Here is a 14915-nt window from a genome sequence, read left to right as displayed (position 1 = left end):
CCCCGTACACTTAAAGGAACAGTTCTCCCAAAAATGATAATTCTCTCATCATTTACTCACCATTATGCCCTCTAAAACTCGTATGACTTTCATTCTTCTGCAGAAATGTAAGCGCAGTGTAGTTCCAGCTGGAAGACAAGCAGCTGTACATCATCGCACCATTAGTTAGGTAACTCCTAGCCAATCACATGTAAGCCAATACATTATAAGACTGATCACAATCTATCACATTGCATTTCAGTGTGCTAACATGGCAACCTCTACCACCCCACCACCACGATTTGAGTCCCATACTGCACGGGGTAGGCTCCTCGCCCCTGCCTCCTATCTCCGGCAGGATATGACGGTTCCGAGTACAACTTTTTCGGACCGCCAGATGGGGCTTACGCCAAAAAGAGACATTACATTTTCTGTTTTATATTCATCAAATAAATGCCATCTTAAATTTCACTCGAGTCTGTGAGTCTTCCTGATAGAACACAAATGATCATGATTTGAAGCTCGAATCCATGCCCTTTGCTCATGTACATGCGCCGTACACACACTCTTTGCATGTGTCAAACTTTGTTTGTGTTCTGCAAAAGAAGTAATACAAGACTGAGACAGCATAATGGTGAGAACATGATGAGAGAATTATCATTTTTGGGTGAACTATTCCTCTAATTATGCATGTTGCCATTGCTGTGTATAAATTAGGTCCCTGCAACGAGTATTTGTGTAATTTCCAATCAATTTCGAATTCATAAAAGCTCTGTCCACTTCACTGCATATGTATATTTTTGAATCTGATTGAGAAAGTAGTTGGATTCAACGGTTTACCTGACTAAAATTATATTTGATGGATTATTTTAGATCTACACTAGGGATGTGCAAAACTACCTATTTTCATAATCCCTATATTTCATATTTAATGTCTGACAGTGATTGTCTTGTAATATTTTGTGGATGCAGTGCTTCGATGGCTGTAACAGCAGAGGTGCATGGCTAAATGGACTAAACTCAAAGCATAAAAGAGACGAAACTTCCTGCAGAAGGTTTTACTGTACTGACTGTTATTCACTATTAAGCACAGCAAGCTATAATCATGCAAAAACTCTCTCCAAGATGTTGTGTCTCTCAAAAATTTGAGAATTGCATCTCCCATTAAAACCAACACCACTTAAAATATTAATGTTAATAGTCGACCTCACTAATTTACTAGTCAGTTGTTGGACGACTAGTCAATTAGTTGACCACCCTGGCACATCCATAATATACACCATCACTTTCAATCGAATAGAAATTTCATTTGGATCAAGCTCAGTCGGATGTATTGTGGTGTTTACATGAATGCTTTTCATTCCAATTCAGCTCTTAGTCGAATTATAAATAGATTATTTAGTTGCATGTAAAAGAAGTCACTGGGAGTACTAGACAGTTCTCCATGCCATATGTAATGGTGGTCAAAGCTGTTCTTTCTAACTCTGCCATTTCTAAAGGGTATGACACAAGAAGTATAGACACATGAAGCCATAAACTTGCTGTCTAACTTGCTGTCTAGCTGATTGTGTTATTGTCTTAATTTTCAACTGTCGCTTGGCATAAAATTGAACATAATCTATGTTATACAGTAATATGGTTGCTTTTCAGGTACACAGAGCTAATGCTTTAAAAACCATTCTATCACAGTCTGTCAGGACTGATCAGAGCTTAGGACTGGTGAACTGTTTGGAAACTTGTTTGGTCATTTAATGCTGGAATCGTAGATCTTATAACAGAGGGGTTCCAGATATGAATCAGACCATGTTAATTATGTATTTGTTCTCTCTCTGTGCTGATTTGGCGGTTTTTTTGGGACTCATTGCCATACGCCGCAGTGGGGTGCATAAAGAGCAGCTTTACTGAAACCCCCTCACTGCTAATGAGAGTGCAGACTTTTAACATCTGACCTCAGTCAAAGAGAGAGTGTCAGACACAAACAGAGAGAGAGAGATAGAAAGAGAGAAAGAGAGCGGTGTGTAGCATAGATCTGTTTCCTTTACAGATTTTATTCTTTCTTGACCCTGTTACACAGTGAATGACCGCAATTTCACACACACACGCACGCATGCATGCACGCACACACGCACGCACGCACACACGCACACTCCTACCCAGCCACATGTTTCCTTATATATCTTACTGGGGACATACCATAGACATTTTTTAAATTTTTGAATAGGGCTTTCACAACACATATAATATCAGCTATTCAAACAGTTGTTTTTATACAAAAATAATTATATAATAATAATTATATATTATATACTGTATAATATATAACCTATCTAATACAGTATTTGCTTTATTTGACAAATTTCTAGGTAAATGAAATATAAATCTAATTATTTTTAGAATAGATTTTCCAATTGAGGATGTCCTCATATTTTTTCAAAGAGATGTTTTGTTAGATTAAACTCACCATTGGGGAAAATGTTGTCCCTAAACTATAACTAAGTACATACACGCACGCACGCACGCACGCACACACATACACATACACATACAGCTTTCTCACTCTCTTTTATGCATCCTCTTTCTTTCACCTTTAAACAAAAACACCTTTAAAGTAGCACTGTGTAAAAAGTCATTGAACTTTCACACTCTCTCGAGCATCAACCACACAGCTGTACCCAGATGGTCCCCCTACTATTAAATTCAGTACACTGAACAAACACTTACACAATATGTGACACACACCTTATCCTCTCTGAATCAGCTAGCAGCTCACTGTTAAATTACTTTTACGCTAGATTTATGGATAAAACACTTACGAAATAACAGTTTTGTCTTGGGAAGCTTCTCGAGATGTCTGCAGTAAAAAGAGGAAAAACCCTTTTGGGATTTGACTGTTTTGATGTTTATTACTTTCTCAGATTAAAAAGATATTACGGTGCATCTGTTTTGCCGTGCTAAGAAATGTGTCTCATGAGGGGAAGATTTAATTTATGAGGATAGTGCTGCGTATTTCAGGAGAGCACATTCTGTACATTAGGACTGAAATTATGAGCTGAACACTGTGGAAACTGTCTGACTGATGTGGATGCCAACTTGCAAAAAAAAAAAAAAAAAAAAAAAAAAAAAAAATTGTATTCTCATTACTATAATGTGAAAAAGCATTTATATATTATTCGAATTGTGAAGCATTTATACATCATAGTAGTAGTATGGTAGTATTATAAAGTTATTAGATGGTATTTAAATGGTAGTATTATAAAATAATTAACAATTCAAATAATATCTCAACAATATGTATACATAATATTTTTTTGTGAAATGTGACTGGACATGTTCTTGACATGTTTCATGAAATTCTCTGTATTGGTAGTCTGGCGCACTTTGATGTTTGTTTCCGATGTTTCCTCTTAAAACATGTGAAACCTCACAGACACACTGTAAGAAACAAATCAGTAAAAAAAAAAAAAAGCATGGCAGCACAGAGTGCCAAACGTTTACCATAAACTGAAAAAACAGTTTTAGGCTGAATTAACATATTTAGACTGCAAAATAAAATAGCTGTTTCAACCATAAACTGAAATAACTTGTTTAAATTGTAATTTCAAATAGCATGTTGAAACTGTAAGTTGAAATGACGTTTAAAATGTAATTTGAAATAGCATGTTTCAAATGTAAATTTAAATTATATGTTTTGACTGTTCTTTAAAAAACAAAGCAAAAAAAAAAAAAAAAAACATTTGCAGACCATTAATTAAAAAACATGTTTTGACTGTAAATAGAAATAACACTGTTAAACCATTCATTAAAAAAAGAAAAGAAAAGAAAAATCCTGTAATTACTGTGCCTCGCCAACGAATATTTATATCTTTTTTTTTTTTTTTTAACCCTAAGAGTCTAGGTTTACTCAACTATTGAATTTAAGCTCATTTAAACTTATTATTTTAAGACTTTATTTCACTTCACATTTAGGAGCTTTTAAGCTCAAGCTCAACTCACCACAGTGGTAACCCCCAAAACTCCAACATCTAAATCTCAACAAAACAGAACAATACAGACTTACAAAAACACATCAAATAGCTCATAATTTCATAATTTTCTCTCCCCATGGAGTCTCATGCAAAGCATGCTAGGAAAAAATATACGGTTAAATACTGTAAATTTACAGTTCACTACCGTTTATGTTATTAAATTATATAAACTTAATATATCAGCCTCCTGAATCTACCAAAAATCTGTTTTTCAATTTTTATTTTTATTTGTATTGTTAAAAAATGTAGTAACAACAGAAGGCCACATGATGACTTAAAGTTAATCAAGAGTGGTGCAAGCAGGAGCATTGATTAATACACATGCAGAGACAGTTCGCAGTGTAACTCACACAAACACAAAACACCATCAGGGTAAAACATATGACACTAAAATAATGCAATAAACATTAACTAAACTACATCAAATAACACAGAACACCCCAATGTCCATAATTGATATTAAGAATAAAAAGAATCATAACAATTTCCATAAAATATAATGAAATGTGAAGAGTCACGCAGGGACTTCTGGGACGCCCAATTATTCACCATAATTTTATCAATAGTTTACAGTACAAGTTCACGTATTCTCTTGTTAAACATAATATAATTTGTTTTAAGTTAATTATATGGTAAAATCACATTTTAAATCTGAAAAAAAAAAATACATTTTTTAAACAATTTTTTTTAAACAAATAAAAATTGTCTTATTAAATATATTATCATATATATTTATCAAATATATTATATTATGTATATTTTAAAGTAACTACCTGTTAACCAATTAATGTCTTTATACTGTAGCATTTTTACATTCTTTTTCAGTTAAATTATGGACTTTAAAAGGTGAATGCCTGTGTGTGTTTTTTTTTTTTTTTTTTTTTTTTACTTTTAACACATATAGTCAATTAAGTTACAGGGAAAATGTAAATTGTATGTGAATAAATATATTTTAGGGGATTTTAACACACTTTTATTGAAAGACGTGGAATGAATGTTAAATTGTATTCTTTTCTGTAAAAATACATAAATTCTTTACAGTGCACACAAAATCCACAAACACCCAAATGCACTTACAGAAGGAGCTGCTTTCATCCTTTGTGCCGTCCAGGGTGCCGTCGGGTAACATCTGCAGGTAGAAGCCATGCCGACAGTACAGGCGTGTGACAATACCTTTCAGCTGAGGGTCTGAGATAGAGAAAGAGAGAGCATTTCATTACACATGCAGTCTCTATGAACGCTGATAAGTTAACATGTATGTGCATGTCTAAATGCATCATGAAAAATATATGCTCGTGTACAGCAGCATATGAACCAGAGGTTACACCAAACCTTTTTTTTTTTTCAAAAAAAAAAAAAAAAAAAAAAGAAGAAACCCAAAAACACTCACTAACCAACACAAACAAGACAATACATTTTTAATGACACAGGTTACCTCTAAAGACTTGCACAGTATCAGCTGTAAAAAAATAAATAAATAAATAAATAAAAAATACAACCATACTGTGTTTCTGTCTGTACTGGACTGTGATATTGTAATGATGGGAACAAAACAAAACAAGACTGAAAATGGAGGTTGCTTTTTAATCTATTAAATAACATGAAAGCAGATGGAGCAGTGTGCCGGTCTCCTTTTTTACTAAGAACAAAACAAAACATCTATTGCCTCTCTCTGTGTGTGTGTTGTCTAACAATACTTTCAGACAAAATTCAGCAAAAAATAACCCACAGGTTTTGTGAGGTGTATTTTAAGTGCTAACACAGGAAAATATTAAGGAATCTCATAAAAAGCACAGATGACAGGTAAAGTGTCTATTGTCCTGGAAGCTGTGTCAGCATTCAGAGAAAGCCTACACAGTCCTTGTGAAGGTTAAAGAAAGAAAAAAAGGCTACTGTCCTAGACCTACATATAATGTATATATGAACCTCGTATATGTATTCTTCATCCCTTTATCTTTTGTGTCCTTTTTTTCAAACTGTCATGCTTTGTGTGAGTCTCTTTTTTCTCTCTACCTCCCTTTATGTAAAACACTGCATACATAGTTTTGTCTCTCCCTCTCTGACTCTCTCTCTCTCCAGGCCTGTATTTGCTGGCATCCATTGATCAGTTCTGAAGGTGAGGCCCTGAGGGGCCAAACTACAGTTTTAACATTCAGCGACATGGCACACTGTCTGGCTGCCACCACCACAGTTCACAGACAAATCACTGCGCTCAGATGCAGGGAGGAAGTGTGTGTGTGTGTGTGTGTGTGTGTTAAAGGGTCCACACAAAGTACACACTAGCAAAGAACAGGCAAATAGATAATAAAGCTCATATTCCGCTGTGATACAGCACGTTCTCTTCTGACTCAGTTGATTTGAGTCCTGTGGTAAAATCCCCACAGATCCGTCTCTGTCAGCCTCTTTAGTACTGCTGCCATGACATGCTTTGAAAGCCACCCACAGAGCACCAGCGATACACAAGCACTTTCTGTCTTCTGTCTGCACTGCATAACCATAAAGCCCGTCTCCGGGGACAGGGAGTGTGAAGGGCACTCCTGATGGGTGATATTGATGTGCGTTTGAGAGCGTACGCTCAGGAATGCCAGCCTGCCAAAAGCCCAGCCTTCAACAAAAGTTACACAGACACATTGGCCCACAGAGGACATCCCCTGGTTAAAGATCTCCTTTCTCCCCATCTCTTTGTCTATCTCACTTTATGTCCTTCACTGTCTCTCTGTCTTTCCTATAAGACCCTTCAGGGTGAGTTATTTGGTTTTGTATCTCTGTGAATAATGCCATTCATCAAACAATCAGCTGGAGATGGAGTCGTTACCTTCACTGGGGAGAGAGAAAAGTGAACAAGTGTTACAGAGGGAGAACAAGAGAGCAGTGGGCAGAAGTTATGACATGGTTATTTTATTCTGAGACATTCACACACTAAATAAAAAAGGAAGACTCTCATACTTCACACAAACCATTGATAAAGCCTTCAGGCACAACAGATCTTAACAAAAGTCTGACTGCTCCACTACCATATCTCATTCTGAGAAAGAGAGAGAGACATACTGTTGATACAAATAAAACCAAGACCGTATTGATTAACAAGTGCATGAGCACTAGAGTCCAAAACAAAATTAACTTTTTGTCATACCTGCAAATGGCTGGTGAATTGTGATAATGTACCATGAAAGCATATTTTGCATTATTTTCATTTTCTTTATGACAATGGGTATAAGATTTTTGTTTCTTTGCATATTAGTGACAAATAGCGTAGGTCACTGTCAGTCTCCATCTATCTGTGAAACGGCACCTGACACAAAAACATAACAATGCATTGTAATTTTGTTACTCATATTTTGGTAGCAATTTATTTTACAGTACATGTACTTTCCTGGTACATATGGTAAATATGTTGTACCTACAGACAAATGTGATACAAAGCATGTGGATGAAGATACTTATTGAGTACTCACTGGTAAGTACCATGTACTGTACCCATTGCAGTTCACCTTACCTAACAATCTTTAACTGAATACTGATTATCTTAACTGATTGGTATTTACCATGACATTACCCTCCTTACATCCTTGTAATTTCTGGCAATTCACGAAGGGATTTTTGATTACATACCTAATAATTATATATGTGTTGACAGTTCTCATTTTGGACATATGCAGTAGCCAGTGCTAGGCATTGCTGAATTTGCTAGGCAAATTACATGACAAAAACTGCAATCAGTAATGTAATCTCATAGATTACATTTCAGGGTAATCTAATCTGATTACTTTTGGATTGCTTTCAATTTCTGTTTTATTTTATGTCATATGCATTTAATTAGGATAATCATTTTAACATAAAAGTACAAAGAGGAAGAAAATGTTTTCCATTCTTTATCACTAACAAAAAGAGCCTCACAAAAAGATCTCCTTTTTTAAAAAGTGCATTAAACATTACATGAATTAAATAAACATTAAATCTAACAGCAATGGCAGTGCTTGGCCAGAGTTTATAATTCAAAACAATGAGACATCAAGTTCAGTTTAAGTGCATAAAACAATTATTTGCAGCATTAGAATATTAATGTAAAATCAAATCAAAATGTAACATAAAATCAACATAAATAGATCATAAAATGAACAAAAATTAATTACCATAAAATCAACAGCAGCAACGTTGCCTAAATCAAAGCTTTCATCTAAAAACACTGAAATACATTGAATCCTTACAGCTTAAAGCATATTCTAAAGTTGAGGTGCATACAGTGCATCCGGAAAGTATTCACAGCGCTTCACTTTTTCCACATTTTGTTATGTTACAGCCTTATTCCAAAATGGATTAAATTCATTATTTTCCTCAAAATTCTACAAACAATACCCCATAATGACAACATGAAAGAAGTTTGTTTGAAATCTTTGCAAATTTATTAAAAATAAAAAACGAAAAAAATCACATGTACATAAGTATTCACAGCCTTTGCCATGACACTCAAAATTTAGCTCAGGTGCATCCTGTTTCCACTGATCATCCTTGAGATGTTTCTACAACTTGACTGGAGTCCACCTGTGGTAAATTCAGTTGATTGGACATGATTTGGAAAGGCACACACCTGTCTATATAAGGTCCCACAGTTAACAGTGCATGTCAGAGCACAAACCAAGCCATGAAGTCCAAGGAATTGTCTGTAGACCTCCGAGACGGGATTGTATCGAGGCACAGATCTGGGGAAGGGTACAGAAAAATTTCTGCAGCATTGAAGGTCCCAATGAGCACAGTGGCCTCCATCATCCATAAATGGAAGAAGTTTGGAACCACCAGGACTCTTCCTAGAGCTGGCTACCTGGCCAAACTGAGCGATCGGGGGAGAAGGGCCTTAGTCAGGGAGGTGACCAAGAACCCGATGGTCACTCTGACAGAGCTCCAGCATTGCTCTGTGGAGAGAGGAGAACCTTCCAGAAGAACAACCATCTCTGCAGCACTCTACCAATCAGGCCTGTATGGTAGAGTGGCCAGACGGAAGCCACTCCTCAGTAAAAGGCACATGACAGCCCACCTGGAGTTTGCCAAAAGGCACCTGAAGGACTCTCAGACCATGAGAAATAAAGATTGAACTCTTTGGCCTGAATGGCAAGCGTCATGTCTGGAGGAAACCAGGCACCGCTCATCACCTGGCCAATACCATCCCTACAGTGAAGCATGGTGGTGGCAGCATCATGCTGTGGGGATGTTTTTCAGCGGCAGGAACTGGGAGACTAGTCAGGATCGAGGGAAAGATGAATGCAGCAATGTACAGAGACATCCTTGATGAAAACCTGCTCCAGAGCGCTCTGGACCTCAGACTGGGGCGAAGGTTCATCTTCCAACAGGACAATGACCCTAAGCACACAGCCAAGATAACAAAGGAGTGGCTACGGGACAACTCTGTGAATGTCCTTGAGTGGCCCAGCCAGAGCCCAGACTTGAACCCGATTGAACATTTCTGGAGAGATCTGAAAATGGCTGTGCACCGGCACTCCCCATCCAACATGATGGAGCTTGAGAGGTCCTGCAAAGAAGAATGGGAGAAACTGCCCAAAAATAGGTGTGCCAAGCTTGTAGCATCATACTCAAAAAAGACTTGAGGCTGTAATTGGTGCCAAAGGTGCTTCAACAAAGTATTGAGCAAAGGCTGTGAATACTTATGTACATGTGATTAATTTCGTTTTTTTATTTTTAATAAATTTGCAAAGATTTCAAGCAAACTTCTTTCACATTGTCATTATGGGGTATTGTTTGTAGAATTTTGAGGAAAATAATGAATTTAATCCATTTTGGAATAAGGCTGTAACATAACAAAATGTGGAAAAAGTGAAGCGCTGTGAATACTTTCCGGATGCACTGTATCTTACCGTTGTAATGTAAAAGGAGCACATGCTCAAAATGCTCATCTGTGAAACTATTGCACTTCGGGGTAAGAATATGATGATATTGATATGAAAATAATCAATAAATTATTAAACATTTTACTGCCATTGCCTTGTTAATATGTAATCATGTAATCTATAAAAAAGTAACTGTAGTCCGATTACGAGTATTTTAATATGTAATTTAATCCAATTACAAGTACTTGATTTTTGTAATCTGATTATGTAATCCAGATTACATGTAATCTGTTACTACACAGCACTGGCAGTAGCTACCAGACACATATTTGCACTTGACTTTACCAGATGTCAGGTGAAGAAGGCCTTGCTTAATACTAGTAAGTACTAACCCTATGAAGTACTGTATAGTTACTGCTGTGTTTCATATTAGGTTGGTTCTATATAAAATCCCATCCAACTTCCGAAGCACGTACCATGAGGACTTGTACCTACTAATATCTATCATTTTTAAAGTATTGTATATCGTAATGTTTCACATTAGTTAGCATGTACGTACACTTAGTTAGCATGTACATACACTATAAGTAAGAGCCTGTTATTACCCGACACTTGTCTGTAAGTACTTCATATTGTGTAGCATTGAGACGTACTGTAAAGTTTCATATTTTTTACCATTTGTGAGTGCATTTGAGAGTAAAACCAAAGAATTACTTGTTACTAGCAACAAGCAGGAAATCCCTGAACTAAATAAACATTAAATCTAACAGCAATGGCAGTGCTTGGCCAGAGTTTATAATTCAAAACAATGAGACATCAAGTTCAGTTTAAGTGCATAAAACAATTATTTGCAGCATTAGAATATTAATGTAAAATCAAATCAAAATGTAACATAAAATCAACATAAATAGATCATAAAATGAACAAAAATTAATTACCATAAAATCAACAGCAGCAACGTTGCCTAAATCAAAGCTTTCATCTAAAAACACTGAAATACATTGAATCCTTACAGCTTAAAGCATATTCTAAAGTTGAGGTGCATACAGTGCATCCGGAAAGTATTCACAGCGCTTCACTTTTTCCACATTTTGTTATGTTACAGCCTTATTCCAAAATGGATTAAATTCATTATTTTCCTCAAAATTCTACAAACAATACCCCATAATGACAACATGAAAGAAGTTTGTTTGAAATCTTTGCAAATTTATTAAAAATAAAAAACGAAAAAAATCACATGTACATAAGTATTCACAGCCTTTGCCATGACACTCAAAATTTAGCTCAGGTGCATCCTGTTTCCACTGATCATCCTTGAGATGTTTCTACAACTTGACTGGAGTCCACCTGTGGTAAATTCAGTTGATTGGACATGATTTGGAAAGGCACACACCTGTCTATATAAGGTCCCACAGTTAACAGTGCATGTCAGAGCACAAACCAAGCCATGAAGTCCAAGGAATTGTCTGTAGACCTCCGAGACGGGATTGTATCGAGGCACAGATCTGGGGAAGGGTACAGAAAAATTTCTGCAGCATTGAAGGTCCCAATGAGCACAGTGGCCTCCATCATCCATAAATGGAAGAAGTTTGGAACCACCAGGACTCTTCCTAGAGCTGGCTACCTGGCCAAACTGAGCGATCGGGGGAGAAGGGCCTTAGTCAGGGAGGTGACCAAGAACCCGATGGTCACTCTGACAGAGCTCCAGCATTGCTCTGTGGAGAGAGGAGAACCTTCCAGAAGAACAACCATCTCTGCAGCACTCTACCAATCAGGCCTGTATGGTAGAGTGGCCAGACGGAAGCCACTCCTCAGTAAAAGGCACATGACAGCCCACCTGGAGTTTGCCAAAAGGCACCTGAAGGACTCTCAGACCATGAGAAATAAAGATTGAACTCTTTGGCCTGAATGGCAAGCGTCATGTCTGGAGGAAACCAGGCACCGCTCATCACCTGGCCAATACCATCCCTACAGTGAAGCATGGTGGTGGCAGCATCATGCTGTGGGGATGTTTTTCAGCGGCAGGAACTGGGAGACTAGTCAGGATCGAGGGAAAGATGAATGCAGCAATGTACAGAGACATCCTTGATGAAAACCTGCTCCAGAGCGCTCTGGACCTCAGACTGGGGCGAAGGTTCATCTTCCAACAGGACAATGACCCTAAGCACACAGCCAAGATAACAAAGGAGTGGCTACGGGACAACTCTGTGAATGTCCTTGAGTGGCCCAGCCAGAGCCCAGACTTGAACCCGATTGAACATTTCTGGAGAGATCTGAAAATGGCTGTGCACCGGCACTCCCCATCCAACATGATGGAGCTTGAGAGGTCCTGCAAAGAAGAATGGGAGAAACTGCCCAAAAATAGGTGTGCCAAGCTTGTAGCATCATACTCAAAAAAGACTTGAGGCTGTAATTGGTGCCAAAGGTGCTTCAACAAAGTATTGAGCAAAGGCTGTGAATACTTATGTACATGTGATTAATTTCGTTTTTTTATTTTTAATAAATTTGCAAAGATTTCAAGCAAACTTCTTTCACATTGTCATTATGGGGTATTGTTTGTAGAATTTTGAGGAAAATAATGAATTTAATCCATTTTGGAATAAGGCTGTAACATAACAAAATGTGGAAAAAGTGAAGCGCTGTGAATACTTTCCGGATGCACTGTATCTTACCGTTGTAATGTAAAAGGAGCACATGCTCAAAATGCTCATCTGTGAAACTATTGCACTTCGGGGTAAGAATATGATGATATTGATATGAAAATAATCAATAAATTATTAAACATTTTACTGCCATTGCCTTGTTAATATGTAATCATGTAATCTATAAAAAAGTAACTGTAGTCCGATTACGAGTATTTTAATATGTAATTTAATCCAATTACAAGTACTTGATTTTTGTAATCTGATTATGTAATCCAGATTACATGTAATCTGTTACTACACAGCACTGGCAGTAGCTACCAGACACATATTTGCACTTGACTTTACCAGATGTCAGGTGAAGAAGGCCTTGCTTAATACTAGTAAGTACTAACCCTATGAAGTACTGTATAGTTACTGCTGTGTTTCATATTAGGTTGGTTCTATATAAAATCCCATCCAACTTCCGAAGCACGTACCATGAGGACTTGTACCTACTAATATCTATCATTTTTAAAGTATTGTATATCGTAATGTTTCACATTAGTTAGCATGTACGTACACTTAGTTAGCATGTACATACACTATAAGTAAGAGCCTGTTATTACCCGACACTTGTCTGTAAGTACTTCATATTGTGTAGCATTGAGACGTACTGTAAAGTTTCATATTTTTTACCATTTGTGAGTGCATTTGAGAGTAAAACCAAAGAATTACTTGTTACTAGCAACAAGCAGGAAATCCCTGAACTAGTGAAACCTTTAATACTTGGTGTGCACCCTGTTGAAATAGTTTGTAGTTTTAAATACCTGGGATCATTTATTTATAGATAGTAATCTTAATTTTACTGAGAATACAGATTACATTTTTAAAAAAGCAATGCAGAGACAGCATCTTATTAAGAGGTTAAACCACTCTGGTGTGAGTGCAGACATTTTAGAAATGGTTTACAAAATTCTCGTGGAGAGCATTATGTCTTTCAATACAACCTGAGAGTAAAAAACAAAGCAAAGTTGTTTAAAGTTGTTAATGTAGCAAGTAAAATTATAGGTAAAACACAGAGGCAACTAAATGATATAAAATATATACATCAAAAGTCTTTGGTCATTATAGAGGACCTTTCCCATCCTCTATACTGTCACTTTCAGTTATTACCCTCTGGGAGGCAATTTAGGCAACCATGGGCTATCAGACTGTTAAATGCGCAGCTGTATATATGTGTATGCTGTATGTGTGTGTGGGTATGCGAAAATGTCTGCAAAAGGTATACTTCTAAATGATCGAATTTTTTATGTTTTTTTTATATTCTGTTTTATGTGATGTTTTGGTGTCTATGGTGAAGCCGAAGACAAATTTCCACATTTGTATAATAAAGTCACTGAACTGAATGTCACTTTAGATAAGTATGTATTGTTATGCCACATTTGTCTGTAGATACAACATATGTACCATGTATGTATCATTGGTAAGGACAGTAATACAGTCCAAATGCAAAAAAGCTCTGTATAGGTGATCGAACAAAATGGAAAGACAATTTTTTTTAAAGAAAAGTTTAACGGCAGTGTCTTCATTTACACCAACACTAAAGACAATCTGGGACGAATTCACTAAACAGTTGCGCCACTTAGAGTGGGGTATTTCAGTGCAAAAACCTGCATCTTATCAGCAGTAATTCATTAAATAATGATCAGATGATGGAGAGGAGCATATAACCTGGCATATACCGCATGTAGTCAAGTGCACTTTCTGCATGTTTGAGAGATTATTCAGGTGTCTGGATCACAGTAGTCAGTTATGCTGTTCAGTCCTGCCAAATTGTGTCAGATAACAATGGTCTTCTGCACTCTCTGCTAATCAGCGCTCAGGATAGTCCTGAAAGATCGGATTTGTGTGTGCAAATTGCCTTTAGCACAGATTGTGTTACCTGATCTGCATAATTCCTTTAGTGAATCAGGCGCTAAACCAGTTCAAATAGCGATTGCAAATAACTGCTTTTTACCAGTTCATTCTCAGTGTCATTCACAGTGCCGCATGCTAAGGCAACCATCACTATTACAATTACTATTGTTCATCCTTTAGAGATTTGAACAAACCCCTTACCCCTTATGTACTATTTGTGCTACAGACATAAATAATAAAATGGTTGATAAAATGAGCTTAAAATCCCATAGACTAACATTGAAAGAGGACTCCAAGCCATATCTAGGGACAAGAACATCATGTAAGGAATAATTGACGACGGATTCCACTGTGCATTGTGACCGCATTACCACCTCGGGTGTGCATTATTTTTCAATAATTCAGTGGTCCGGAGTCAATTATTCCGCTTCAGGGTTTTATCTCAAGACATTGGTTTTCATCCCTTAAACGCTCTTGTGAGTGGAACTACTTTCTTTTACCATGGATTGAGCGTCTTGCTTTGATTCAGT

General features: G+C 36.8%; 1 protein-coding gene across 3 annotated transcripts in view; it reads right to left on the bottom strand.

Annotated features, from left to right (window-relative positions):
• The window catches only part of LOC127455383 (fibroblast growth factor 11-like), a 126471-nt gene that overhangs the window by 62112 nt on the left and 49444 nt on the right, over window positions 1–14915 (bottom strand). For all 3 annotated transcript variants that reach the window (XM_051723242.1, XM_051723260.1, XM_051723251.1), the window contains one exon: window positions 5082–5192. In XM_051723242.1, the coding sequence (XP_051579202.1) occupies window positions 5082–5192 (111 nt within the window). The remainder of the gene's footprint in view (window positions 1–5081; window positions 5193–14915) is intronic.

Source organism: Myxocyprinus asiaticus, chromosome 2 (assembly GCF_019703515.2).
Source record: "Myxocyprinus asiaticus isolate MX2 ecotype Aquarium Trade chromosome 2, UBuf_Myxa_2, whole genome shotgun sequence".
Taxonomy (NCBI): domain Eukaryota; kingdom Metazoa; phylum Chordata; class Actinopteri; order Cypriniformes; family Catostomidae; genus Myxocyprinus; species Myxocyprinus asiaticus.
This window is presented reverse-complemented; position numbering and strand designations above follow the sequence as displayed.